The following is a 25,594-nucleotide window of genomic DNA, read 5'->3' as shown; positions in this document are numbered from 1 at the left end:
AAACTGGATCTGAAATCCGGCAGCGCTGCCACTCTGCCGCCGGATTCAAGCCAGCTAATGCCTTTTCTGCCGTTTATTGGCTTTATTGGCTTAATTATCTGCTTAATCAATTGATCGATCTTACATACTTAGAAAATATCCTTTATTCAAATCTCGGCTATAAAAAACAGTTTCGCAAATGGGCGCACTGGTCCCGTATTGCATGTGAAATTTTTTAATCCTTTAATTAAAGTTGTGGGCGAGCTCCTGCATCGGCGTCGCTCAGAGTTGGTGGCCGGAATGGCGTTGGCCTTGCGCGTGGCCCAATTTGCTCCGGGTCCGGCGATTTTCTGGCCGCAAGATCGTCGGCGGCTGTTACACCTGTGCACCCTCACCACCACAGCCGCGTCTGCCAGGTAAGCGTTCCGCCGTCCTAATTAGCAATCGGCATTAAAATTCAATTACCACTCTACAGCGATAACCTGCGGAGAGCATTTCAAGCGAAATGAAATTTATGAGACGGGCTGGGATGCCAGCACGCCCATCGAGAAGCCAAAGACCGAGCATATCAGCCACAGTAGCAGCGACAGCTCTTCCCCGCCGGCGCCGCTGGTCACGAAGACGCAGGATGAGCAGCGAAAGGAGCCGGACACGATCAAATCGAAGCGGGAACAGATGCGGGACAACATGCAGGACTACATTTTCACCCGCTACTTTAACTACGTCAAAAACTATGACAAGAACTTCCCCAAGGCCATGCAGCTGTACCGGGTGTTCTTTGACGGCATCAAGGACTTCTTCGGTGACATGAAGCGCTTTCTGAAGATTGCCCGCATAGCCAACGACTCGCCACAGGGTATCCGGGCCCTGAATCGTCAGGAACTGGAGCTGTACATGCAAATGCCGCGGGACATGATGAAGGTGGCACCGGCTCTAATCGGCTGCTCTCTGTGGGCGAAATGCGTATGACGACGACACGATTACGATGCTGACAAACATCGGGGAAAACACCAGCCAAACAGAAATGATTTCGCTAAGGATACTTGGAAGATTTCTACCTGGTTTTTTTGTCTCTCGGGTACTCCACGTGCACGGAAAAAAACTGGGCACAAATTAGTTTTTTTAACTGATCATATTTTTGTGTATTATATAGTTCGACTTAAAAATAAGTGTTAGTGTTGGCGCATGCGCTCGATGGGATCTCTGGGTCGGATGCGGTACCGCTTGGATGTGGAGCCACTGGAGGGCGACAGATCGCTGTTGTACTGGTTGTCCAGCGTCTGCGTGCGCTTTCGCTTGAGAGGATGGACGTCATCCTTTTCGCCTGCATCCCGGCTAGCAGGGCGCACCAAGGAGCCGGCTATGGAGGCACAGCGTCGGATGAGAGAACCCGAGCCCGAGCTCGGGCCGGAGTTCTCCTTATCGCCGCGCAGGCTGGCCGGCAGCCGCATTACGGAGCTCACCAGCGACCACAGACCCTGACCTTGACCCTGTTTTTTGTCATTGCGCGTGGACGCGTTAGTTGGCAAGAACACCTCATCATCGTCGTCCTCTTGCTCGCCCACGTCCTGGACACCGCTAAAGGTCTTTGACTGTTGGCAGTCTCGCAGCGGAGGACGTGGCCTGGGGCGGGGCGGCGGCGGCGGCGGCTGTGCCTCATGGGCCTTCTCCTTGCTGGGCGAAAACTCGCCGCTTAGCTGGCGTGCAACAGTCGCCTGACGTCGCCGTTCCTGAGGGTCGGGTGTGCCCGGATTCGGCGTATAAAAGTGCTCTCTGCTCTCCTCGCAGTCTTCGCCGTCTCCGTCACCTTCTCCATGCTCCATGGCTTTCAGAAGCTGCCTGCTTTTTGGCGGAGTCTCGAACTTGATCTGCTTCTTGTTAATCCCTGTTCCGGGCACCCGGAAAGGTGTAATGGGCGGCACATGCAGCTCCGCGGACTCCGATGTGGAGCGGATGATCTCGACGCTCTCGCAGGAGTTGTAGACCGTGGAGGAGGTCTCGCGCGAATTGGAGTTTGTCCTGGTTATAATGATCGATTCGGTGGTAAGCTTCTGGGCGGAGAGGATTAACTGCCGCTTGTAGGGATCGCCGGCTTGCGAGCTGGAGCTGGCTCCGTGAGCACTGGACTCGCTTTGGGTACGCCGCATGGCCGGCGAGAGTCGTAAGTCCAGGGCGGAGGATCCTCCAGCAGCCGGGCCGCCCTCTGTGGAGTGATTGTTGTGGTCACTGAGGTCAAGTCGCACCCGTCGCTGAATTTCTCCATGCCCAGGCTGAGATAGCATCCCGCCATGCTCCACAAAGGCCTTCTGTATGCTCTTGGACATCACCTGGCGCAGGGGCGTGGCAGCGCTCATTTTGTTGCGTCCGCTAATTTTCCAGGCGCGCTGCTGCTGCATCGGCTGCTGGACGAGATTGTTCTCGGCGGCGGGACTGGATTCCTCCTGGTAAATGCTGGACACATGGCCCCCATTGGAGGCGTTGAAGGCAATCGGCTCCTTGGGCTTGGCAAACACCGATTCCACTTGCAGGGGCGTTGAAGTTGATCTAATGACCTTTCCCTTCACCACTGTTTCCGGCGGATTCACAACCAACTGGCCAATGGAGCGGCGAATGGAGCTGTTGCCGCAGGAGGAGAAGGAGGAGAGATTCCGGATCGAGGAGACGCTGTCGCTGATGAACTCCTCATGGGTAATGCGGTTCTTGGCCTTCCAGTGCATATTGATCACCGAAATGGGCGTCACGCCCGGCGACGTTTGCGTGGAGATGGTGGTGCTATTGATGGCGCATTTACCATTCGGAGCCTTCTTCACCGTCACCTTGGAGGCCTCGGTGTCGCAGGTTAGATCGTTGATGGTGCTGGCTCCCGAGCAGTCCTGCTGCCGGTCCACACACTTGCTGAACTCCCGCAGATCCTCGATGTGCGTGTAGTTGCGCTTGCACTTGCGGCACCGCAGCGGCAGGTGGCAGCTCTCAATGTGGGCCAGCAGCTCGCCGTGCATGGCCTCTTGGAGCAGCAGCGGCCGCTGCTCGCAAATTGGACAGAACACATAGATGGTGGTCACGCCCGATTCCATTTGCATGCGGTGCTCCGTGATTCTGCCGGCGCTGGAGGTAACACCTAGTGGTAATGGCTCTCGCACAGCAATGGCGTGGGCGTTGAACTGATGCTTCTGGCGGCATTTGCCGCAACAAAAAATCCGCTTGCAAATGTGGCACTTGCCCTGGTTGATTAATTAATTAATTTATTATTGTTATTTATTCAGGCTATTTAGGAGGCTTACCTCGTCGGGCTGTCGCATGGTTAGGCCATTGAGAATAGACATTAAGTTCGGAAATTGCGAATTTTACATAGGAAATAGAAAAAAACCGAGCTCACCTATACACCTGCGCCAAAAGCAACGGCTTCTTCGTTAGGTATGGTGACTCACAAGTGGGGATAGATATCGATCACGGAAGGAGATGAAATGAAATCACTAAAAATAACCTCATTTTGGCCGTTTGCAGTGTATATCCCCTCTTAAGGCTATGTATAAAAATAAATCGTTTATTAATTAATTGGAATTTCTTTCAAAATGTATTTAAATAATCGCAAAAAAAGGCTTATTGTCATTACAAATCTCTCTGAGGGTCACAAGACAAAGAGAAAGTAATAAACTTTAAGCAAGCAAAATAATTAAAAATAGATCTCAATCCAAAATAATATTACAAAAATTAAAAAACACATTTTTGTGCTAAATGTAAGCAAGTAAAAAAGTCCCCAAAACAGGATTCCAGGACTCAAGAAAAGATTTCTTTTAGTTGAAAAAAATAACTAAAACAAATCAAATTATTTAAAAAAAGACATAATAAAAATCAAATCATTAAAAAAAACCCAATAAAAGTTCAAATAAAATATGATTAAAAATCCTTTGGCCTGGGCTGAGATGCATTCACCACTCCCCTTAGCTTTTCCATCGACATGGCCTCCTCGTGGACATGGAATCGATGCAGAAGAAAGCTGCGCAGGTCCTGCCCCTTGTCATCGACCACGGTGTCCACGAAGATGGTTCGCGAAAGGACGCACTTTACGCGGGCTGAAAAGATGCGCATCCGCTTGCCCTGCAGTTGGTTGAAGAAGTCAGAGCGCACCGCATCACGCATATCCGTAGACCAGGTCCGCTCCAAGGTGTCCGGTTCGATGCCGATTAGACGCACTTCCATCGCCTGGCCGGGTTCCTTCTGATGAAAAATGTCTTCTTAGATTCTTTAATTTCTATTTCTTTGGAAACCCCACCTGGTGACGCTTCTCGCACACGAAAATCTCGCTCGGTTTGTACGCTAGTCGGTCAATTCCGTTGTCCAACAGACGCACTGTCACCTTCGTATCCTCCGCCTGGATGACGACCACCCTCTCATACCGCTTGAGATTCCTCACGATAACAATCTCCCCAGCCTTTGGTTTTTGGTGCTGGCGCCGGTTCTCCTCCACCTCGTAGTGCACATGCACCTCTTGGCCCAGTTGGCTCATCGGTTGACTAAAGAAATAGAACTGGGTGGGGTACAGTTCGTTCAGACGCACTGCCAGCTGGACGGGGCTGTAGCACTGGGAAAAGTGAGTTAAAAACCCATTAAAACCGATGGTTCGAAGATTTGATTTTAGATGCACTCACATTCAGCACTTGGAAGCGAAAATCCCCCTCGCCGGGGTAGTTAGCCGGCGGCTGCAGCTCCTCCCTCCACATGATGTGGCGATAGTGACAGTACCGCCGGAAGCAATCACCATAGGACGACATTTGGTCGCACAGGGATAGCTTCGCCAGCTGGGAGCTTGGCTTATCCTTTAACCGACGACACTCGGACAGAACACGCAGCCAGTGATCGGGACGGGGTAGCTGGTGCCACACAATGAAGTCGGCCAGCTCCCAGAGACGATCGAAGTCGGACTGCTGGAGCAGTACCACGGATTTGCAAGGACACGATGACACGTAATTCTTATACAACAGGGAAAACCGAAATTTAAATCTCGTCCAGCTAGTGGGGGAGGTATAGTGGATGAGCTGATCAATGGGGCCGCACTTCACCTTATCCACCATATCATCCGTGACCAAGAGAACGAGGGGCAGGCTCTGGAGTCGCCACTGGGTGGCCGTCGTTAGGCCACCATCGTCGTATATGCCCTCCGATCGGAAGCCTGCCCGCGTCAGCTTGTGTCTGAGATCCAGCACTTCCTCCTTGGTGTGGCACATCACCACGATCCGTTCCTTGCTCAGTGTCCTGTCTCGGAGCAGCTGCACCAGGGAACGGCTCTCCTCCCCCGGTCTAATCAGGTTTACTTCTAGGCCTGCTCCGCCATAGACTGTGGCCTCCAGGGGATCCTTAAAGACAATGAGCACATCGGGCACAAGCGGCAGCAGGCTCTTTTGCATCAGTGTCCCTGGCCAGAGGCGCGTGGTGACAAACAGTTGGCTCCCATCAGGGCCAAAGTTTAAGAGCTGGATGATCCAATCGACCATTTTCGCTGTGGTATCCGGCTGACGGCGCATCATGCCTGATAGGTTGTCCAGGGCCAGACACTTCACCGAGTCGAGGTCGAAAATAGGTGCCTCTTTGGTGTGCCATTCCTTGAGCAGGACCAGCATATCCGGTGTGGTCACAAGGATGCCCACGGAATGGCTCAGTCTGTCGGCCACCTCTTGGACATTGCCCTTCTCCCACAGGTAGACGACCTGGTCATGGGGAATCTGACTCCCCCCAGGGTCCAGCGGGTTCAAGAGCTTTATGATCCACTGCAGGATCTGGTTGCCGTTCCGCTGGTTGAAGCACACCACGATGCTGATGGGCCCATAGTGCTCCTCGGTGCACAGGAGCATCTGCTCATGGGTTCGCTGGCACAGGCTGGGCAGGTAGCACCAGGTTTTGCCAATATTCTCAGGTCCTACGGCCACCAGGGATTTGCCACACGACACATGTGGCCAGGCGTATCTCTGGGCTCCCCGAGCCTGGTGGCCATTTCCCAAACCATCCAACATTGTCTTCATGGTGGCCTGAATGGTGGTATTTAAGTCCACCACGCCGGACATGTCATAGCAGGGAACGATCAGATCCCGACTCCAGGCCAGGACGCCAAATTGGGAGCGGGCGAAGCCTACCCTCCCTGATGCCATGGTGGACCTCGCTGAATCTATAGTTGATGATCTGGACGAAGAAGAGGCCTTGCCAAGTCGGCTCCTTGCCTGTACCAAGGCCTCCATATGGCATTGACTGCCACCTACATGGTTGTAATCTACCTTTTGATCTTCTGGTGGAGTTTGCCATCCCTCCAAGTCGGCTTCTTCTGGCAGGGATTCCTTTAAGGACTCCGGTTTATCCTTCACTGAACCCTTTCCTCGGGTAAGAGCACGAGTACTACATACTAATTCCGAAGCCTTCTCCTTATTCTCCAGGTTCTTTAAGGATTTAACCACTGAATTCTGTGCCTTACCATTTTCTTTTTTAAGGATCCCAGTTTCCTCTTTGAAGGCACCCGTGATAAGGGCCAGCATTTCGGCCTTGTTTTCCGATTTAGTCAGCCTGTCCAGGCGCTCCTTGAACTTCTCCACTGGCGGCAGGGCAGTGTGTATGACAAAGTCAACGGGCAGCCCCTCGAACATCTCCAAACAGTCGTCGCAGGCAACAAAAACTTGCTGGATGTACTGAAAATAAACAAGGTTTTCCAATAAAAGCACTCAAACATTTAATTTATAGCCAACTACTTACGCCCTGCGACCACAATAGCACCATTTGACGGGTCGCCTGTTGGTCTGCTTCCAGCAGCATTGTGTTTATGTCGCGATTGCCCATCTCCGATTTCACTTGCCTGGCCTCCTCATTCTGCTGACAGATCACTAAAATGCTGCACGTGCGCAGATCTTTGGCCTGAATTGTGGCCGCCATGAAGTCGAGGAGAGCCTCACGGGACCTGGGACTGGCAAAGGTGATGGGAACACCATGGGACTCGGACTTAAAGCTGGGTACCTCGGTGGTCTCTTTACCCAATGAGAATTGCACACACTTTTTTGCCGAATCATCACTTTTAGGCGAGAAGTCACAAGAGTCTCTGTCCCTTCCCGGAGGGGCACTACGAAAAATAAACAAAATGAAAGGCAATGCCTTTAATAAATAAATAAAAAAAGAAGGGGAATCTCACCCGTTGCGCCGCATCTAGATACCACCGAGGACAACCAAAGAAGAATTGGAAAGAACAATAAGAAAAATGGCAGTCTTAAAGTTTCAAATTTTTAAATGATTCGGTCTATCGATAGCGGGTGTCGGAACTTATCGATAACACAAACGGCCAAGAAAAACATCATCGATGTTCGATATTTTACACTACTTCCATCACTATTTCATATCTTTTAACAATTCGCATGAAATTCAACGTATTTCGCACGTTTCCAAAAAGAGTATCTGCTAATATTGGCCAAAACCAGCATAGTTAATTGTTGTTGTTTGGTTGTTAAGAGGCGACGCAATGCTGGACAACGACACCAGCAATAACAACAACAACAACAGCGGAAATCCACAAAACCTGCCACTCGGCGACCTAAAGTTTTCGCTCTCTGGCCAGGACGGTGTCCGGAAATATGTGCCAGCCTTGGTAGGTGGTTATAAGTAGCGATACCTGGAGCTAAAGACTAACCTTTACTGTACGCAGGACGAGCACTGGGTGCGCCGGGAGAAGCCCTTTGGCAGCTATATCTGCCTCATGGGCTCGTACGGCCGGCTGAAATCCGGAGCCGCCTTGGAGGAGTGGACCTTTGCGGCGAACAACTGTTGCCAGGACATGGAGTTCCTACTAGGCTTAAGTCAGCACGAGTGAGTATGGGGTAAAGCCCCAGGGATTTTGATTATTATTTAATTCTTCCCTCTAGATTCTGGTCTTACATGGTCTACGAGGAGTCGGCCATGGCTGCCGTTGTGACCTTCTTGCAGCGCGCCAATCCCTACTATATGCAGGCCGAGCCCGGCAAGGCGGACAGCCCGGAGAGGGAAAAGGACCTGCAATCGGCCACTGAACTTTACGGCCAGCTTCTGGATTTTGTGGTGCGTCTGGTGCTGCGTCTATCCACCTCCAAGGAGTCGACCTCGGAGTGGATCAGCCCGCAGCAGCACAGTAACCTGTTGTACAGCAACTACCTGATATCGGTGCCCATGATCTTTGATTTGATCATCGCCGTGGGCGATGCGGAGCCCTCGAATATGGAGCTGCTGCGCCAGATTGTTGGGAATGTGCTCCGCCTGCAGCCGGAGTACAGGAAGGACCTTAAGGAAGCGCTGCTCTTCTACGAAAGCGCCTTCCTTAGCATGCAGATCCAGGTGGAGAACGAGGGCTGTGAGGGGGCTGGCGGCGGTGCGCCCTTGGATGCTGACCTGGAGACGCCCTACGATGATGTCGTGCTCTTTGCCATGGACTGTGCCTACACGCTGCGCCTGCTGCTGCTGCTCTGCCCGGAACTGGTGGAGGTCATCGAACAATTGCGGCTGGTTCAAAGGTATGTTCCAAGTGTTTTTTTTTTTTAATATTTCCTCATCCTGGCATCGCCTCTCCTTCAGCATTGCCAACTTCTACGACCTTACGGTGCCCATGCTGTACAAAAACATTTATATGGTCAACCCCCTGGCCAGTTCCCTGCGCTGGCTGAACGAGACCCGACAGCAGTTCCTTTTCGACGTCCGACGCGTGATCACAGTGCAAATGGCGGAGGGACGTGGCCAGCAGCTGGTGGAACTGCTGCAGGAGTGCCTCTCCGCCCAGGCCTTTGTGGTGGACTACCAGCGGCAGTTTCCCCTAGAACAGGACATGGACCTGGTGCTGCAAAGGTGTCCCAATATGTAAGTCATCGTAAATTCCGGGTTAAGAAATCATTTTAAAGAAATTATAATATTACAGAAAAAACTACAAGATTGACTTTGTGATATCCGGCTACCAGAAGGCCCTGAGCAGCTGTCCCAGTGGCATCATGGCCGACGACATGGCCAGCAACCTGGACTCGGAGCAGGACGACGACGAGGAGGACGACGAGGAGAACTCCTCGCCCATTTCCACTTTGCCCTCGCCAAACGCAAATGGTGCCACGCGGGACCTCGACTTGGAGGTGGCCGCCGTGCTGGACGTGCTGCCCGATTTGGGCATTGGTTTCATCCGTAGTTTGCTTTCACGCTACGACGATAGCGAACAGGCCATTGCCGCCATTCTGGATGACAATCTGCCGCCGGATCTGGCGCAAATGGACCGACAAAAGGAGTATATACCGCCCGATCCGCAGGATAAGCAGCAGCGCCAGACCGGCATCCGTCACTTCAATGTCCATGACGGCGATCGCTATGATGTCCTGACGCGGGACCAGCCCGAGTGCGTGATAAAGCAGGGCAAAGGGTTGCCGGGGGCGCCGCGCAATGCGGAGCAGCTGCTGGACGACAAGCGGGATCTGGCGCAGCTAAAGCAGCGCTATCAGGAGTACGCCATGGTGGAGGAGACTCCACTGGAGAACGGTGAATATGATGACGAGTACGACGATAGCTACGAGGCTCTGAACGAGGGACAAGCACCGCCGGTGAGCCTGCTGCGGGCTAAGCTCCAGGCAGCCGCCTCCAATTCCGCCTATGAGGCACAGGACCAGGAGGACGACGATGATGACGAGAGCAGTGGCAGCGGCTCAGATGCGGAGCCAGCGAAACGCAATGCAGCTGATTTCTGTGAGAATCCGGAGGTGACACGGGCTCGTTACCAGCAGCGACAACTGGCCAAGTACGGTCATAGAAGTGGCGGCGGCGGAGGAGGCGGAGGAGCACAGACTGGCAGCTCTGTGGTGGGCGCACCCAAGGGCCAGGGACAATCGCAGCAGACTCAGCGCAATCGTGGACAAAAAGAGGCCCACAAATCCTCGCGTGCCAATCACAATCGCAAGGCTGGAGCGGCCTTTAAGCGTAGCAAGGGTATGATGGGTTAACCCTCAGATCCAGCTCAAAGCTCAGTAAAATAAATGTATTTATACGTAGAATCCATGTACACAAGTGCCTTTTAAATCTGTGCTTCATTTTGGAAAGGGTTTGATTCATCTTTGATTTTTATTTTTTCACTTTTAATGTTCACGGTCCTTGGATTGAATCTCTCAGATCTGTGGTTTTAGGAGTAACATGCTTAAAGCCATGCGACTTGTAAATATAACATCGGCTTCATTATGCTAATATTTGGTAAAGGTACAAAAATATATAGATAGTTAATCCCACAAAAAAAGAACAAGGAATAATAGTAATCGAGTTGGGGTTAATCACAGGCCGCCCGAAGCTGCATATCCAGATACTGCTGGTTCAGGCACCGCATCTTGGAGCTGTGCTCCTGCTCCGCCAGCTGCTGGTATTTTTCGAAAATAAAAGTTTTAAACTCAGTCAAAGTTGTGTCCGGCCGGATACCGTCGTACTTGTCGTCAACGCTCCAGGGCTCCACCACCACCTCGAACTGGCAGTAGTGGCAGCGCAGCATGTCCTTGCTCCCGGCAAAGTCCATGAGGCCGTAGGAGCCACGACCGCACATAGAGCATACATATTTGTAGGCCGCATCGCAGGCATCGATTTGAGTCAGCTCGAAAAGCTGCTGATTGGCCTGGTAGGCCCTGCAAAAACGAAGAAAATTCATCATAGCAGCTTGGCTATTTCGTTCAATTGATGAAATCTTACCACTGGCGACAGGCCTCGCCATGTCCCGTCTCGCGGTTAAAGACATATGCAGCGGCATGACACATTTCGTGGATAAGGGGCTTGATCAGCCTGCCCGGACTATTGATGTTGTTCCACAGGAGCAGGCGGGTCGTACGCTGGCCGGACGAGTCAATGATCATTTCGCAGCGACAGGGCTTGCCCAGGCTCCGCTTCCAAACTATGTTTGGCTGCAAGGCGCAGTGGAAGACGGCGTGGTTGAATACGTTGAATAGCAGCTTGGCCAGCGCCTGCTTGGAGCTCTCGAAGTCGCTTCCGCGATAGGCCAGCGCCTGGGGATGGCACAGTTTGATCGAGGTGGCGGCTGAAATGGAAATTGGTGCATAACGAAGGCATACGTGTTTAGTTTAATCTCACGGTTAAGCGAATCCACAAAGCTGTACAAGAGCGGATGCTGCTCCAGGCAGGCAATGCAGGCCTTGTGACGGCGGCAGTTGTTGGCCCGCCACTTCTCGCTGGGCAGCTCTCTCAGATCGATCGGCGCCTTGATGTAGTCCGGCGTTTCGGTCTCTAAGGTGGCGGCATTAACCAGGAGCATAGTATCGTCCAGCATCTTGGTTTTCCGCTCCTCCAGGGTCAGCGACTGCAGTTGAGATGTGTTCAATATCATGGGCGATCTTATGGGCAATTTTTTGGGCGACGGCGGAACATGCAGAACATGCGGGGACGGGGGCTGGGACTGTGGCTGGACAGGAGAGGTAATAAACAGAAAACTGCGGGAAGGTGCCGTCTCCTTGTGGGGCGGTTCATCCGGCTCCAGGTACAGTTGATCCTCGGGATTGTACAGCTTGCGACGACGCGGTATTAGACCCAGGAACTTGTGCATTTTGGTCTTAAGATCAGCATCGTCTTCGAGGACTAAATCGGCGAATGGCTCATCCATAATAGTGGCCACTGGTGGTTCTAGGTCCAAGTAGATCAGTGTAGCCTCCAGCTGCGAGGAGCTGCTAGAGCTAGTGCTGGTCCGGTTGCTTCCATGACTGGAGCGGCGTCGCTTGCGACTCGACCAGTTCAGCTCCTCGTGGCTGCCATTCAACTGGAACTCATCGTCGCTATCCGTTGCTGACGAGTCCAACGAGTCCTCCGTCTCGTCATCCTCCGGCTGCGAGGATGAGTAGTCAAATTTCTTATCCAGACACATGCGCACCGCACGACCGCTGCGGGTGACAATCTTGGGACTAGACGAGAAGGCGACCATCTCTTTCATGGCTACTAAAGTGTATAAACAGGTTGATTCTATCAATAAAATGGCAGCGGTAGGGCTAGGAGGATGTTAGCATGGATTAGATTTATACAAAACACTCCGCTTGGGTTAGGTCTATCTTATTGTTATCATATCAAGGATTATTGCGAGCCCAGCAGAAGGTCAGTAGAGCAGAATATATGGGGTTTCAAGGCCGCCCAACTCACGTTTCTTGGCCGGAATGTCCTTGCCCAGGGAAAATGGAGAAGTGCGCTTTAATCCAGACCTTGACGCCGCCAAAACACTGCCACTGATGGCATCCAAACTACCTATTCAGGGTTTGGGGACAGATTACTCTCAATTTTGAAGGATTAACCGCGCGTTGCTTGCTATTAAAACAAAACCTTTCAGGTTGTAACCCCAAGACCCCTTGCGACAAGGATTAGGACAAGTTCTTATCAGCAAAGCCCAAATGTCCGAAACCGGAGTAACCTTCCCCCAACTCACATTTCTTGGCTTGCGTGTCGTCGTCGCTAAGGGAATTTGAGGAGCGCTTTAAGGAAGACTTCGACGAATTCGATGACTTCGACGACTTGGATGACTGTGGGGTGTCCATGTCGGCACCACTGGTAGCTGTACGTGTGGGAGGAGAAAGACCAGGACCTATGACAACAAGAGAGTCAGAATGTGATACCAAGACGTTTATCCACCGAACTCACCGTGCTCATCCGCCGCCTCGCTTTCGCTCGTCTCCTCGATGGTGATGCCCAGGTCAGCTGGATCTATGTAACTGACCACGGACGATTCATCAGTGTCCACAACATTAATATCGGAGCCGTCACTGCTGTCGTCGTTCGTGGTGTACAGAATGTTGTCGTTGCTGTTGTTGTCCTCGCAGAGGCTGGATTCGGGGGATACCAGGTCAACCGAATATATATAACTGACCACGGAAGACTCATCAGAGTCCACGACATTAACGAACGAGTCGCCAATGCTGTCATTCGGATCGCTTTGGGGCATTTTGCACGAATCTTCTTGCTGTGCCTGAAGTGGAACCAGTTTCAGGTCGGCGTGCGTCGATCAATTATTGGATGGCAAGACTTACCGATAAGCTTTCAGTGTCGCTGAGCTGCAGGGTTCCGAAAACATCAGTGAGACTGCTGTCCCGGCCTTTGTTGGTTGACATTTTGTGGTTGTTCTATATTTTAAAATTTTTATGTTTCGAGTGCGGGCATCATTCAACAGTAAACGAGGCCAATGTTGGAAAACGACTAGCCTACTTCGGTGTTGGTCAGCTTTACAGTTTAGCGGGAAAAATTAAAACCAAAAATGTGACGACTTTAAAAATACTTGGAACTGTTGGCATTGTCTTCAAGTTTTAATAAGTTAAATGCTAATATTATTTGGTTAAGGAGATCTTTAGCTAAAAACAAAATATATAATATATTGTGAGTACTCACATTTGTCTAGGTCCCTCCTCTGATTGATCAATCTCCTTGATTTCTCTGGTGATATTTGCAACAACTTACACTCTCCCATGCACACAGAGCCAAACACACTCTTTCCCTATCTCTCGACTATAAAAACAAATAGCAAATACGCCCGTAACACTAAGCTACAAAAGAGAGATGGGGTATACTGAAGCACAGCAACACAACAAGTATGAGAGAAAGGAGTAACCACTGCCACAGTACAACCTCTACCGCGCGACCATTCAGCTGGGTTACCTCTTAGAAAATGCTAGAACTGGTTGAGAATTATAGTGTCATACGAGAAATATGTTTTATATTTATTTATATATTTTTTATTTATATAAATATATTTAAAATATTATAAAAAAAAAACACAAAACACAATACATAAATTAATATAAATTAATTTTTTTTAGTGTAGGGGACTTGGATTTTTTAGAGGGAAATTTAAACTTTTTTGATATTTTTTAGGCGACGAACCCAACTGGCATTTTGCAACACAGCTTGGATGTATCGCCATTCCCAAAGCATCGATAGTATCGATAGTAACACCGATGTTTCTGCAGTATAGTATATTTTTGAGGGATAAATGGTATATTTCGATCTGTCCGGCGCGGTCACGCTGGTTTCTGCAGAAGTTTAATGTTAATCTTTTTTTTTCGAGAAAGTGTGCGTGAACGACGATCAAGCCGCCAAAGGATTGCCGTAAAAGCCCCGCCAAAGCGTTGAGTGAGTAGTCGTCTTCGGAAAACAGTGAGGGCCGGGCGGAGGAAAGCGGGGGACAGCGGCCAGCCAGTTATCCGCGCGCGGCAAAAAGGCTTGCGAAGCCACTCACCCGCGCACACGCAGACGCACACACACCGACGCACGCATGCATGCATGCAGGGCGCTTGCAGAAGCCGAAACACAAACACAAACAAACAAACAATTACAGCGAACCAAAACTCATTGCCAATTTCTCTTTTTGTTTCTCCCTTCCGCATCTGCATCATCTCCCTGCAGCCCGGTGAGCGCCCCCCAACGAACGACGCCTGTGTCTCCGTCTGCGTTCCCACATCCCCGCTCCCGACTCGCCACCGCCGCCGCCGCAGCCGCCTCCGCCTCAAAATGTCGGACTACAGCGACCTAGACCGCCAGATCGAGCAGCTAAAGCGCTGTGAGATCATCAAGGAAAACGAAGTGAAGGCCCTGTGCGCCAAGGCACGCGAGATACTGGTGGAGGAGGGCAATGTACAGCGGGTGGACTCGCCGGTGACTGTCTGCGGCGACATTCACGGCCAGTTCTACGACCTGAAAGAGCTGTTTAAAGTGGGCGGCGATGTGCCTGAGAAGAACTACCTGTTCATGGGCGACTTTGTGGACCGCGGCTACTACAGTGTGGAGACATTCCTCCTGCTGCTGGCGCTGAAGGTGCGTTACCCGGATCGCATCACGCTGATCCGCGGCAATCACGAATCGCGACAGATCACGCAGGTGTATGGGTTCTATGACGAGTGCCTGCGCAAGTATGGCTCCACGGCCGTGTGGCGCTACTGCACGGAGATCTTTGACTACCTCAGCCTGTCGGCTATTATCGATGGCAAAATATTCTGTGTGCATGGCGGCCTGTCGCCCTCCATCCAGTACCTGGACCAGATCCGCAGCATCGATCGCAAGCAGGAGGTGCCGCACGACGGGCCCATGTGTGATCTATTGTGGAGCGATCCGGAGGATCAGACCGGCTGGGGCGTGTCACCGCGCGGCGCTGGCTATCTGTTCGGCTCCGACGTTGTCTCCCAGTTTAACCGCACCAATGAAATCGATATGATATGCCGGGCACACCAGCTGGTGATGGAGGGATTTAAATGGCATTTCAACGAAACCGTCCTGACCGTCTGGTCAGCGCCCAACTACTGCTATCGGTGAGTTGGCCATTCTGCCTCTTGAATTACATTCTCTTAAATTTATATGTCTATATTTCACTTGCAGCTGCGGCAATGTGGCTGCCATTTTGGAACTGAACGAGTACCTGCATCGCGACTTTGTCATCTTTGAGGCGGCACCGCAGGAGAGTCGAGGCATTCCCTCAAAAAAGCCTCAGGCGGATTACTTCCTCTAAGACACGCGATCGCTTAGTAGTCGTCGCCAACTCTCACTCCCGCCGCACCTCGTCAGCGGGAGGCATCGTTCCACCGGTGGTCCACTGGTGGTGGCTGCCACAAATCATCTAAGGAAAATGAAACTGCCTGCCTGCCTAAGCAAACGCAAACGCAAACGCGCGACCAGCAACTGCAAATGCAAGAAAATCTATTACATAATGAGACATAAAGTAAGCTGGAAAAGCGAACCGGAGCCACGGCCTCCAACCGGGCTCCCATATAGATCAAGATTCCGGAGTATTCCGTTCGTATAGACATTTTTTTGCCCCTTATACACATTTATATCATATATACCTTGCTCTATGTCCAAGTTTCTCATGTTTGTCGTGTGTTGTACCCTGTACCCATCACCCTGACGCAAGATGCGCATTAATATTATATATAATAATAATTTGTAGGATTAACACACCCCCCTGCCCGGTTCGAGGCGAATTCGCCTGGCCAAGGCGGCCCTCGAAGCGGTCCCTTCTCCATGCGAATTCCCCCGCTGCCGCGCAACATTCTATACGTTTAGGCATTAGCTTTAAGCCAGTAACTAACTAAATATATAACCTCCTAGGAGGCACACACGCTGCATGATGTGGGCAGAGCTACTCCTAGCTAAGAGCCAGCCACCTGGCCTCTGTGTCTCTCGGAAGTGTGTAGGAATTCGTAGAGCCTGAGAAGAAATTGTAATTTACGACCCAGATTGGGATATTATATACAAGTAACTATATATATAAATATTAAAATAAAGATTGTAAGATGTATCACGCACCCGAGTCTTTTCGAGGCTTAAAGAAGCTTGAGTTTCCCTCTACCACCTGGTTTAATCCCCCTTCCATACCATCATCTTTTGCAGTTGCTCAGGTTTATCAGTTTCTTAAAGACTAGTCATAGTTTACAAATGAAAAAAAAAAATACATAGACTTATATTCCAGGGGGGCGCTTGTGGTTCTGCAAAGGGTTCGCGGGTTGGTTTGTATCCTTGTTGTTTAGTGCTCCTCCAGCTCCAGGCCGTGCTCCTTCATCTGCTCATAGATGCAGCCCTCGTAGGCCACGGCTGCCTCGCAGCTAAACGGGAAGAAGGAAACGGGAATCGTATAAAGGTACCCATAATAAACATCACTACTCACTGATCCTCGGGGGCCACAAGGGCCTCGCACTTGTCCACCACCTCAGCGGGAGCAGCCTCCTTCTCCGCATCGTGCTTGCTAATGGCCTTGACCATCTCCATGGCATGCTCCTTGCTCAGTTTCCCGTCCTCAGTCATCTGCAAACAAAAGGAGATAAAAAATGAGCTGGTAATCCTTGCCCAGCTGAAAAGTAGAACCTACAATCTGGAACTTCTTCATCACACAGGCGCGCAGGCACTTGGCCTCGTGCCTCTCGGGCTCCTCGTGCTTCATCATCTTCTCCACATCCTCTGCAATGAGTCAAGGATTAAAGAGAATTTGAGATCTGGCTGGATTACTTACCATCAGTGGCTCCCGTCTCCGCCTTGCACTCGTTGGCCAGCTCTGTGGCATGATCCTTGGTCATTTCCTCATGCGGCTTGGCCGAGGCAGCTCCCAGGCACACAAGTCCCAGCACCAGCAGAGCAGTTAGTTTAACCAGACGCGACATTTCCAAGCAGCGTTCGAACTTCTATTTGGATGCGGAACGCAAACAACCGCCACGTTTTATAGGTGAGATGCCCAGACAAGTCCCGTGATTGACTTGGCAGAACCATCTACGATCTCCAGATCTCTCCACTGCAATGAGTCTCAAGCAGCTGCCGCAATTACTCGCCATTATCGGCTGGGAACGTCGCTGAACTACATGGGCAGCACATGACACTCCAACGCTCTGGACGAGATCCGCCGGAGATGCCCTCGGCTGGGTATCGTGTGAACAACTGACACTTGGCTCCATGATGATGGGAGACCACGGGAAATGGGAGATGGGAATGGACAGATGACCCACCGATCACCAATTACCCGCCTAATTGGTGACTGGCATGAAATCCGAAATTGGAATGGGAAATGGAAATTAAAATGCAAAATGCAAAATCTTTCCCATATGCAATTAAATCGATCAACAGCTGCCGGTGTGAGATGAGTGACTGGCCATCCATCAATTATCAGAGTGTTCCCAGCCCCATTTGAACCTTTTGGAGGAGGTTTGCTCTCGGATTGCGACCGTTTAGCTCCATAAAACACCCCTGATCACCGTCACCTGTCCGTCTCCGTCCGCCTTCCTGTTTGGATAACTGGCCTATTTGCAGTCTGTACTCCCCCAGCCAGTCTGTTTGCCTTGTCACCTCCACAGCTAGTTGAGATTGGGAAGCACGCAATGTGCATCCAAACTGGAAAAGGGCGGCATTCGGAGGGAGCGGGTGCTCGAGTTTGTGAAGTGTGTTTCGATGGGATCTACAGCAAAGCGGACACTGCTTCATCATGTTATACTTATATTCATAATATATTTATCCCCATTTGATGGTATTATAATTTCAGCCAGAAGCTTGTAACGCAGTGAAGGAGTCATTTCCGACCACATTAATAATATATTTACTTGATCAGCATCAACTGGCGAGCCTTTTTAGCCGTGTCCGGAGGAAGAAAAAAATGTAGCCATTTTTCCAAAATTTTATAAGTGGTTAGTTACATCATTAAATTTTGTAGAAAACTCACAAAAAATTTAATTTCTTAAATTTTAAAATTTATTATGCAGATTTCTTAACCTACTAAAATCTAGCACAGAACTGCTTTCCGAATTGAAATTAATGCATATTTGGCAAAGTTATGACTTTTTTAAACTTTTGCTTAACTATAAAAATTATAGTTGTATATATGTATATTGGCATCAAATTATATCTTTATTTTCTTTATATATTTGTATTTTATTATATCTTTCTTTCTTTGCTTTACTTTAATTTGCACTTGAGTGAATTCTCCTACTGAGTGAAAGTGTTGGCTTTGAGTGAAAAATTCGTTTGCACTTCTGTTGTTGTTGTTAAAATGCTCTTGTTGTAAATATGTTGTTATTGTTGTAGACAAAGCCAAAGCTGAAATCTAGGCATTTTCAGTACAAATCCGCCAATACTGGGATTTCATGTATCAGGAGAACAGAATCAGCAGGAGGTGGATTTACGTTAGAGCAAACGAATATTTTAACTCAAATTACGATATTATTTTTACTCAATTTACGATATTTCTCAGAGCTGCACGTCAGCTACGGTCTCCGCTCTCCTGCTCTTTACTCGCCAGTTACTCTCTTTGGGGATTTAGACAGCCGAAATGAGTGCACAGCATTGTTTTTACTCAAATTCAAAATTTCTCACTCATTGCACAGAACAGCTCGCTGATTCTTTGAGAGCGACGATTAAAAAAACTCAAAGACCCAATGAAAAAGAACAACTGTTGTTGTTGTTAAATGTTTTTATTGTAAAAATATTGTTTTTATTGTTGTAGAAACAACGAGGCTTCAATTTGTACATTTTCAGTACAAATTCATACATTTCTGGGAGTCAAGTACCAGGCGAACAGAATCAGTAGGAGGTGGATTTACGCTAGTGCAAACGAATTTTTCCCTCAAATTACGATATTGCTCTGGGTTGCACAGCTCAGATACGGTCTTCGCAAGTAATGGGATGCACTCTTCTTTACTCTTTAATTTGCGTAAGAAAGTAACTGGCGAACACAGAGCAGGAGAGCGAAGGTCAGCTCTCGCAGCGCTGAGCGGAATCGTAATTAAGAGAATAAACAACGTGCTCTTAACTTTGTTGCTTAATTCCCCGAAGATCGTAACTAACGAACAAGGAGAAGGAAAGCGGAAACCGTAGCTGACATGCAGCTCTGAGAGATATCTTAAATTGAGTAAAAATAATATCGTAAATTGAGTGAAAATAATATCGTAATTTGAGTTAAAATATTCGTTTGCACTAGCGTAAATCCACCTCCTGCTGATTCTGTTCGCCTGGTACTTGACTCCCAGAAATGTATGAATTTGTACTGAAAATGTACAAATTGAAGCCTCGTTGTTTCTACAAAAATAAAAACAATATTTTTACAATAAAAACATTTAACAACAACAACAGTTGTTCTTTTTCATTGGGTCTTTGAGTAATTTTAATCGTTGCTCTCAAAGAATCAGCGAGCTGATCCGTGCAATGAGTGAGAAATGTTAAATTTGAGTAAAACTAATGGTTTGCACTCATTTCGGCACTCTGATTCCCCGAAGGCCGTAACTGGCGAACAAAGAGCAGGAGAGCGAAGACCGTAGCTGACGTGCAGCTTTGAAAATCTATTGAGTCAAAGAGCTATGATAACCGCAACTCTCACGCTCTCATAAATGGTCCATCTCTCAATTTCGAATAAGTTTCAAACAAAAAGCGAAAGAGCTTAGATGAGCTAATCTGTGGCGAAGAGTGAAAATAATGAGTGGAAGTATTAACATTGAGTGAAAATCTTGCTTTGCACTAAAGTAAATCCACCTTCTGCGGATTCTGTTTTCCTGGTACATGAAATCCCAGAATTGCTGGATTTCTACTGAATTTACATCGTTAAAATTTTCAAAAATTGGCAAAAAACTTTTTTTTTTTACATTTTTAAATTTAGTTTGCAGATTTATTAACCTATTAAAAACTAATACTCAACTTCTCCGATTTGAAATGAATTTTTTATGTCGTCATTATGATATTTTTAAGCTATTATTTATTCAAAAGTTATCATATAAAATTATGGAAAAATATTTAAAATTTAATACAATAGATACTATAGATCCCCTTAAAGATCACCCCCGATTCCATTCCCAATCAGTTACCCAAAGTGTGAACTCTCGGCGTGGCTGGCTTGTGCTTCTCGTCGAGCGTCTGCGGTGCGTGACTTGTGGGGGCGACGACGTTGAGCATGAACTCGATGCTGGGAAATCGGCTGCGTCAGCGGAATGAGTCCAATGGAGGGCAGTTGCACAAGATGTTGAGGTCACACGGGTCACAGCACTATATATAAACCAAGAGCCAAGACCCAGAGCCAGTGCAGAGTCAAGCTCATCCCAAGATGAAACCATTCGCTGCAATTATTGCCCTCTTGGCCGGCATCCTGATCCTGCCCAGCATCGAGGGCCAGAATCAAGCCTTCGATCTGGCCAAGCTGATGCCCAAGAGCGGCTCGCAGCCCATCTGGACGGTGATCAATCGGAATCTGCCGCAGGTACAGGAAATGATCAATGCAGCCCGCAAGGAGTGCCTCCAGCAGCTGGGCCTGCCCAAGGATCAGCGACCGCTGATGCAAGTGGCAAGTCCCACGGCCAAGGAGAAATGCCTGATGGAGTGCGTCCTAAAGAAGATCAAGCTGGTGAGTAGTGGCAGGAGAACTGGGCGGAGGGATTAGCACAGATCTAACCTGCAAAATTTACAGATGGATGGAAACAACAAGCTCAATGTGGGCCAGGTGGAGAAGCTGGCCAGCCTGGTGACTCAGGACAACAAGGTGGCCATAGCCCTAAGCTGTGGCATGGCCCAAACCTGCAACCGGATCATCACCGTCAAGGATTCCTGCGAGGCAGCCCATCAGTTCAACCAGTGCATCGGCCGCCAGCTGGACCGCAACAGTGTGAAGCTGGTGTGGTAGGGAGATGTAAGGGAGGAGGCTGAAGGGATAAGGTAACCCGTGGCCCAAGAGATGACCATTTGGGATAAAACTATTTAAAATATTTTGAAATTATCACCTATAATCTCAAATGGGAAATTTAAGCTTGAACTGGGAAGGACTAAAAGGAATTTGCTCGCCTAATTGTTAAATATATTTATAAACTTATCTCAATAAAATAAATAAAATAAAATATGAAAAGAGATTGTATTAATCAATTGGGACTAGTTTGCGAATTTATAAGTTGTAGAGTTAGGAAAACATTAACCAATAAATCAAAATCTAAATTCATATATATATCTACATCTAAAAGATATATAAAAATATAAATCTGTATATTTAATCATTACATATTTTATTTATTTATATATATTTTATATTTATATGTATTTATATATATTAAATATATAAACATATACATTTAGGAAATGTATCACTTTTTAAGTAATTTTTCTGTGTGTATTTATCCTTTATCCCCTTGCCGATTCCCGGTAAAACACCATTATCCTTCTCTGTCTGGGCGCTTTATTTGCTTCGGGAACCACACCCTGCTCTCGAGCTGTCTTTTAATAAATTGAAATCTAACACAAAAAAAAAAAATAATAATTAAATGAAGAACAGGCGCAAGTGGGGGGCAGGAGGAGGACCAGCTCAGTGATCTCGCTACTCCTTGATTTCCGGAATCTTCAAGCCGGAGGCGCGCATCTCCTTCAGCATGCACATGGAGATGCCATGGGCGGCCTCGCATCTGAATCGAAAAGAAGCAAAAAAAAATAGAGATATAAATACCAACGAAAAAGCAGGAAATCCTGACCAGAGAGATTGGAAGTCCATGAAGGATGCATTCTCTAAGAAACTAATGGGAAGATCGATCACTAGATACTACTATCCGCCTCCAAAAGCGATGAATATCCTTTCAGCCAGGATCAGCCTTAGAGATTCCTTCTACTCACTTGTCCTGCTCCGCCTTGAGACGATCATTGCAGGCCTTGGTGATGCGGCGGCTATCCTCCTCGTTGTCGGGGAACATCATGTTCATCATCTCCACGGTCTTGTCCTCATTAAACTGCAACTGGCCCTCGGGCATTAGCTCGAATTGCTCCAGCAAGCAGTGGCGGAAGCACTTGGACTCCCGCTTGGCATCCTCCTTGTTCTGCACCATCTCCACGATGTTTTCTGGACAGGATCATGGTGGAAATGAAGTCTTCAGCTTGAATTCTAAGCACATACCCTTTGCCGGGACAGGATCACAGCCCTCGCCGAAGGGCTGGATCAGGTCCACCACCTCGTCCAGGGTCATGCTGAGCTCCTCGTCCGCCACCGTCGATCCCAGAAATATGCCAGCACAGGCCAGCAGGAGGAGTTGGTTCATCATTCGCTTGCTCTGCATCATTATCGCTTGTCTTGTGGAAAGTGAAGGATCATCGTTCGCTGTGGGTTGCTTTATACCCGTCGCAGCAGCAGCAGCCGTGTCCGGCAGTTGGAACATCCGGTACATGCTCGAAACGCCCCGCTTGTAGATCTCCGCTAACCGATAGCCCTGACATTGCTGGGGCGGATCATGCAACCCAATCACACAAAAATGCACCACAATTAGCTGGGCCCGCGCGGGGCAAACCTTTATTGATTGAGCTCGCCCGGAAGAGGGAGCGGGGCTCTGACCATATGACCATGACAATCAATGGAATCAATGGCCATGGCCTGGGTCTGGGCATCGTCTCTCTCTTTTAGGGGAAGACGAAATCCTTGATGTTGCTCTTCAGGCAGGAGAGCAGCGCGTGGGCGGGATCGCAATTGGGCGCATTCTTCAGGCCCACGGTGGAGTCCTTGCACAGTTGGATGCCCCGGCGGTAATCTTCCTTGTAGCTGTCCGGCAGCATTATCTCCATTTGCTTGATGGTGGCATCCAGCTGGAACTTGCCCTTCTTGATCTAAAAGCAGGGGCAGAGTAGGGTCAAAAACCAAGCCAGAATATATGTTTAGGCCTACCCACCGACTGCATCATCTCCAGAATGCAATTGATGTAGCAGTTGCTGTCCTTGCTATAGGGTATATTCCCCACCTGAATGGCATCGGCCACTTCCTCAGTGACCTTCGGGTACTTGGGCAGGCAGACGTCGCGTATTAGCTTGCTAGCAGATCGCATTTGCTCGTATGTAACCTGGAAATGTCAGAGTGTACTCCTGGTTATCCTATATAGCTAAGAGTTTGGGACCTACCCCAGCCTGGGAGACGTCCACGAGGAGGGCGCAGGTTGCCAGCAGCAGCAGCGAATTGAGCTTCATTTTCAACACAATTTTTGCAGATCGGTTACCCTAGTCGCTGGGAACAGCTCCTTTTATATCTCTGCCCCACGACAACATGCAAATAATTTGGATCTCCATCGCCACTAATGGCATATATCCAATCGAACTGGGCTGGTCAGGTGGGTGTGGGAATTACTAGGTCAGTGCGAATTGACGCCACCCGACTCATTTCCATAACTTGGCAGGAGGTGGGTCCAAACCGGGTCTATAATCTGGTCAGGTTAATTGACAGTCCAGTGGAGCACGCGATTCCCCGAATTGCGTAGTCCGGTGGCCAGCGAAGATGCGTTGACAATCGTACATCGAATTCAAGATTTTTGAATTTGAGATTTGAGGGGGTGGCACCCGGAATTCTAATTACTAAGGGCAGAGCTGGCAGAGAAGCTATTGAAGCTGAGGAAGCCGAAGTCTGTATACACTAGCTGGGGTTTATTTGTGGACGTGGGGGAGTTCTTGAACTAATTTTTAAGCGGATGAGAGATCATTTTTCCTTGTATTCCTTGAGAGCTGGTTATAGCCTTTGAAGCTAGGGATCAGCTAGATCAGTTCTCCTGGTGTTGATGTCCTTGCTACACCACCTCGTCTCCCATTTGGACAAACTTCTGGTGAATAAGAGAGGACCCCAGCCAGCGTCAGGGCATCGCAACTAATAAATACATTTGAATATCATTTGTAGTAAGTATCTCTATATTTAGGGGGTGACTTTAAGTGTGGGTCTGGCTCCCTTGGGGCATTATATTCAGAATCCAAGTAGGCCTGGCCATTGCCGTTGCCCACCTATTCCCATCCCTTACATTCAGATTCGACCCAGGCCCGCCCAGAGACAGCCAGCACACGCACACACACAGCAGCTCGCAGCCGGATTCCAAATCACTCACCAGAACCAGACGATGGCCGAAGGCTTCAAGAAATACTTCAATGGTACCACCATCAATGGACGCGCCAACGTAAGACAAATCCGGATCAATAGCTATATTTTTGTATACCATTCAATCTCCATCTCCATCTCGCATCTTTTCCAGGTGGCCAAAGCCACGTATGCCACCCTGGCCCTGCTCTACATCTTCTATCGCCTGCGCCGCGGCTCTGGCAAGGAGTCCCAGCTGGCCAGCGAAACCTGCAGCTGCGATGCCGAGACTGAGACCATGCCCCACGGCGACACTGGAATCTATGGCTCCAGTGATCCCGACTGTCCCGTCTGCCGGGATCGTTCCGAGCGGGCAATGAGCGAGCATGATCGCGAGCAGCAGCGCAAGGCGGCGGCCGAGGACAATAATGGTTGTCGGGACGATCCGCCGCCACCGCCGCCTTCTAATGGCGGTGCAGGAGGTTCTGGCAGGCCGCGGGCCAAGTGTCCCTGCGAGGATTCGCAGAAGCGCGTGAATGGCGCCCTCAAGAACAGCAATAGCCACAGCAGCCACATCAGGGCGTGGAGCCATCAGCTACAGCCACCGAACCAGTACCAGCAGCATTTCCAGCAGCATGTAGTTACCGCGCCAACGGATCAGGGAGGTCCGGTCAGCGAGCTGATGAGGCAGGTGCAGGATGCCGTCTCCCGGGTGATGCGCGGCGTCGTAGACGCTGTGACGGGCGGTGCGGCGTCGTCGTCGGTCAACACCACCACCGGCGGCAGCACCAGCAGCAGCAGCAGCAGCAGTGTGGGCGAGGCCCAGTCCAGTAGCCAGTCCTCCTACTACGGACAGGATGAGGACGAAGAGGAAGATGAGGAGGAGGATGGGTGGGACGAAGGCCGGGTGTATGACACCCGCAAAAATCCGCTCTTCTGTACGCCCACATCCAACGCTAGTGGCACGGCGAAGCCCCAGGAGGATGCCTTTGAGGACAACTACAATGCCTTCAGCGATGGCTTCGCCTCGGATATGTTCTTCACCAGCGATTCAAGATGAGCGGCGGGAAGTCCAGAACTAAGACGGGGCTGTGCGAGCGCCTCTTGTGGGTTCTAAATTTATGGTTTCCTTAATAAATCTGGCCGAGAGACCAATTTTTTGGTATTTCATGGTTTTTATAGGGTTCTGGGGGGAGCGCCACAGAAATCCTTAGGGTTGCGGAAAGGAGCTTAAGCTGATTGGCACCCCAACCCATTAAAGCACTTTTTAAGACAGCTCCTGAGGGTCTACCCAAAGCCTAGGGATTTCTGTTAGTAAATAAATAT

General features: G+C 49.4%; 11 protein-coding genes across 15 annotated transcripts; 5 read left to right on the top strand and 6 right to left on the bottom strand.

Moving 5' to 3' along the window:
• Nucleotides 1-178: 178 nt before the first annotated feature.
• Nucleotides 179-1,095, top strand: LOC138929226 (uncharacterized). Its single transcript, XM_070288546.1, has 3 exons — nt 179-190; nt 233-395; nt 455-1,095. The coding sequence occupies exons 1-3, from the start codon at nt 179-181 to the stop codon at nt 946-948; spliced, it is 669 nt and encodes a 222-aa protein (XP_070144647.1). The 3' UTR covers nt 949-1,095.
• fs(1)Ya (female sterile (1) Young arrest) lies at nt 1,093-3,407 on the bottom strand. The gene is made up of 2 exons (XM_017173564.2): nt 3,261-3,407; nt 1,093-3,200 (listed from the first exon to the last, which is right to left on the bottom strand). The coding sequence occupies exons 1-2, from the start codon at nt 3,300-3,302 to the stop codon at nt 1,152-1,154; spliced, it is 2,091 nt and encodes a 696-aa protein (XP_017029053.1). The 5' UTR covers nt 3,303-3,407; the 3' UTR covers nt 1,093-1,151.
• A 128-nt stretch (nt 3,408-3,535) lies between these two features.
• fs(1)Yb (female sterile (1) Yb) lies at nt 3,536-7,269 on the bottom strand. Of its 2 annotated transcripts, none has more exons than XM_017173562.3 (5): nt 7,145-7,269; nt 6,715-7,075; nt 4,629-6,650; nt 4,253-4,561; nt 3,536-4,197 (listed from the first exon to the last, which is right to left on the bottom strand). In XM_017173562.3, the coding sequence occupies exons 1-5, from the start codon at nt 7,156-7,158 to the stop codon at nt 3,877-3,879; spliced, it is 3,027 nt and encodes a 1,008-aa protein (XP_017029051.1). In that variant the 5' UTR covers nt 7,159-7,269; the 3' UTR covers nt 3,536-3,876. The 2 variants fall into 2 exon arrangements, with proteins under 2 accessions (XP_017029051.1, XP_017029052.1); XM_017173563.3 differs by having other exon boundaries at nt 3,536-4,194.
• A 19-nt stretch (nt 7,270-7,288) lies between these two features.
• Nucleotides 7,289-10,000, top strand: LOC108079220 (activating signal cointegrator 1 complex subunit 2). The gene is made up of 5 exons (XM_017173500.3): nt 7,289-7,594; nt 7,652-7,812; nt 7,869-8,489; nt 8,551-8,829; nt 8,888-10,000. Exons 1-5 carry the CDS (start codon nt 7,469-7,471, stop codon nt 9,945-9,947), a joined length of 2,247 nt encoding a protein of 748 aa, XP_017028989.1. The 5' UTR covers nt 7,289-7,468; the 3' UTR covers nt 9,948-10,000.
• A 59-nt stretch (nt 10,001-10,059) lies between these two features.
• On the bottom strand, nt 10,060-13,164 carry LOC108079221 (germ cell nuclear acidic protein). Of its 4 annotated transcripts, none has more exons than XM_017173502.3 (7): nt 13,002-13,164; nt 12,616-12,940; nt 12,404-12,559; nt 12,124-12,225; nt 11,071-11,922; nt 10,675-11,017; nt 10,060-10,610 (listed from the first exon to the last, which is right to left on the bottom strand). In XM_017173502.3, the coding sequence occupies exons 1-7, from the start codon at nt 13,080-13,082 to the stop codon at nt 10,265-10,267; spliced, it is 2,205 nt and encodes a 734-aa protein (XP_017028991.1). In that variant the 5' UTR covers nt 13,083-13,164; the 3' UTR covers nt 10,060-10,264. The 4 variants fall into 4 exon arrangements, with proteins under 4 accessions (XP_017028991.1, XP_017028992.1, XP_017028993.1 ...); XM_017173501.3 differs by having other exon boundaries at nt 10,061-10,610; nt 11,071-11,925; XM_017173503.3 differs by lacking the exon at nt 12,124-12,225 and having other exon boundaries at nt 11,071-11,925.
• Nucleotides 13,165-13,957: 793 nt separating this feature from the next.
• Pp4-19C (protein phosphatase 19C) lies at nt 13,958-16,262 on the top strand. The gene is made up of 3 exons (XM_017173506.3): nt 13,958-14,097; nt 14,371-15,269; nt 15,337-16,262. The coding sequence occupies exons 2-3, from the start codon at nt 14,476-14,478 to the stop codon at nt 15,464-15,466; spliced, it is 924 nt and encodes a 307-aa protein (XP_017028995.1). The 5' UTR covers nt 13,958-14,097; nt 14,371-14,475; the 3' UTR covers nt 15,467-16,262.
• Nucleotides 16,263-16,339: 77 nt separating this feature from the next.
• On the bottom strand, nt 16,340-17,349 carry Obp19d (Odorant-binding protein 19d). Its single transcript, XM_017173510.3, has 4 exons — nt 16,964-17,349; nt 16,823-16,911; nt 16,622-16,758; nt 16,340-16,559 (listed from the first exon to the last, which is right to left on the bottom strand). Exons 1-4 carry the CDS (start codon nt 17,109-17,111, stop codon nt 16,481-16,483), a joined length of 453 nt encoding a protein of 150 aa, XP_017028999.1. The 5' UTR covers nt 17,112-17,349; the 3' UTR covers nt 16,340-16,480.
• Nucleotides 17,350-20,490: 3,141 nt separating this feature from the next.
• On the top strand, nt 20,491-21,293 carry Obp19c (Odorant-binding protein 19c). Its single transcript, XM_017173507.2, has 2 exons — nt 20,491-20,821; nt 20,885-21,293. Exons 1-2 carry the CDS (start codon nt 20,525-20,527, stop codon nt 21,095-21,097), a joined length of 510 nt encoding a protein of 169 aa, XP_017028996.1. The 5' UTR covers nt 20,491-20,524; the 3' UTR covers nt 21,098-21,293.
• Nucleotides 21,294-21,623: 330 nt separating this feature from the next.
• On the bottom strand, nt 21,624-22,516 carry Obp19b (Odorant-binding protein 19b). Its single transcript, XM_017173509.2, has 3 exons — nt 22,346-22,516; nt 22,069-22,291; nt 21,624-21,863 (listed from the first exon to the last, which is right to left on the bottom strand). The coding sequence occupies exons 1-3, from the start codon at nt 22,506-22,508 to the stop codon at nt 21,779-21,781; spliced, it is 471 nt and encodes a 156-aa protein (XP_017028998.1). The 5' UTR covers nt 22,509-22,516; the 3' UTR covers nt 21,624-21,778.
• Nucleotides 22,517-22,730: 214 nt separating this feature from the next.
• Obp19a (Odorant-binding protein 19a) lies at nt 22,731-24,126 on the bottom strand. Its single transcript, XM_017173511.3, has 3 exons — nt 23,335-24,126; nt 23,109-23,276; nt 22,731-23,046 (listed from the first exon to the last, which is right to left on the bottom strand). Exons 1-3 carry the CDS (start codon nt 23,398-23,400, stop codon nt 22,843-22,845), a joined length of 438 nt encoding a protein of 145 aa, XP_017029000.1. The 5' UTR covers nt 23,401-24,126; the 3' UTR covers nt 22,731-22,842.
• A 46-nt stretch (nt 24,127-24,172) lies between these two features.
• LOC108079223 (uncharacterized) lies at nt 24,173-25,433 on the top strand. The gene is made up of 2 exons (XM_017173505.3): nt 24,173-24,368; nt 24,444-25,433. Exons 1-2 carry the CDS (start codon nt 24,312-24,314, stop codon nt 25,326-25,328), a joined length of 942 nt encoding a protein of 313 aa, XP_017028994.1. The 5' UTR covers nt 24,173-24,311; the 3' UTR covers nt 25,329-25,433.
• Nucleotides 25,434-25,594: the final 161 nt, after the last annotated feature.

Source organism: Drosophila kikkawai, chromosome X (assembly GCF_030179895.1).
Source record: "Drosophila kikkawai strain 14028-0561.14 chromosome X, DkikHiC1v2, whole genome shotgun sequence".
Taxonomy (NCBI): Eukaryota; Metazoa; Arthropoda; class Insecta; order Diptera; family Drosophilidae; genus Drosophila; species Drosophila kikkawai.
Note: the sequence above shows the minus strand (reverse complement) of the source record. Positions and strands in the feature narration are given on the sequence as shown.

Coding starts and splice junctions, on each gene's coding strand:
- LOC138929226 (XM_070288546.1), top strand. Junction 396..454: donor ACCACAGCCGCGTCTGCCAG/GTAAGCGTTCCG, acceptor ACCACTCTACAG/CGATAACCTGCGGAGAGCAT.
- LOC108079220 (XM_017173500.3), top strand. CDS start 7,469: ATGCTGGACAACGACACCAGCAATAACAACAACAACAACAGCGGAAAT. Junction 7,595..7,651: donor GGAAATATGTGCCAGCCTTG/GTAGGTGGTTAT, acceptor TACTGTACGCAG/GACGAGCACTGGGTGCGCCG. Junction 7,813..7,868: donor CTAGGCTTAAGTCAGCACGA/GTGAGTATGGGG, acceptor TCTTCCCTCTAG/ATTCTGGTCTTACATGGTCT.
- LOC108079221 (XM_017173501.3), bottom strand. CDS start 13,082: ATGTCAACCAACAAAGGCCGGGACAGCAGTCTCACTGATGTTTTCGGA. Junction 12,226..12,403: donor CGACACGCAAGCCAAGAAAT/GTGAGTTGGGGG, acceptor AACCCTGAATAG/GTAGTTTGGATGCCATCAGT. Junction 10,611..10,674: donor GGCGAGGCCTGTCGCCAGTG/GTAAGATTTCAT, acceptor TCGTTTTTGCAG/GGCCTACCAGGCCAATCAGC.
- Pp4-19C (XM_017173506.3), top strand. CDS start 14,476: ATGTCGGACTACAGCGACCTAGACCGCCAGATCGAGCAGCTAAAGCGC. Junction 15,270..15,336: donor GCGCCCAACTACTGCTATCG/GTGAGTTGGCCA, acceptor TTTCACTTGCAG/CTGCGGCAATGTGGCTGCCA.
- Obp19d (XM_017173510.3), bottom strand. CDS start 17,111: ATGTCGCGTCTGGTTAAACTAACTGCTCTGCTGGTGCTGGGACTTGTG. Junction 16,759..16,822: donor TGATGAAGAAGTTCCAGATT/GTAGGTTCTACT, acceptor TTTTGTTTGCAG/ATGACTGAGGACGGGAAACT. Junction 16,560..16,621: donor CTTGTGGCCCCCGAGGATCA/GTGAGTAGTGAT, acceptor CTTCCCGTTTAG/CTGCGAGGCAGCCGTGGCCT.
- Obp19c (XM_017173507.2), top strand. CDS start 20,525: ATGAAACCATTCGCTGCAATTATTGCCCTCTTGGCCGGCATCCTGATC. Junction 20,822..20,884: donor TCCTAAAGAAGATCAAGCTG/GTGAGTAGTGGC, acceptor CAAAATTTACAG/ATGGATGGAAACAACAAGCT.
- Obp19b (XM_017173509.2), bottom strand. CDS start 22,508: ATGATGCAGAGCAAGCGAATGATGAACCAACTCCTCCTGCTGGCCTGT. Junction 22,292..22,345: donor TGATCCTGTCCCGGCAAAGG/GTATGTGCTTAG, acceptor GATCCTGTCCAG/AAAACATCGTGGAGATGGTG. Junction 21,864..22,068: donor CTCAAGGCGGAGCAGGACAA/GTGAGTAGAAGG, acceptor TTTTCGATTCAG/ATGCGAGGCCGCCCATGGCA.
- Obp19a (XM_017173511.3), bottom strand. CDS start 23,400: ATGAAGCTCAATTCGCTGCTGCTGCTGGCAACCTGCGCCCTCCTCGTG. Junction 23,277..23,334: donor TGGACGTCTCCCAGGCTGGG/GTAGGTCCCAAA, acceptor TGACATTTCCAG/GTTACATACGAGCAAATGCG. Junction 23,047..23,108: donor TTCTGGAGATGATGCAGTCG/GTGGGTAGGCCT, acceptor CCCTGCTTTTAG/ATCAAGAAGGGCAAGTTCCA.
- LOC108079223 (XM_017173505.3), top strand. CDS start 24,312: ATGGCCGAAGGCTTCAAGAAATACTTCAATGGTACCACCATCAATGGA. Junction 24,369..24,443: donor CCATCAATGGACGCGCCAAC/GTAAGACAAATC, acceptor CATCTTTTCCAG/GTGGCCAAAGCCACGTATGC.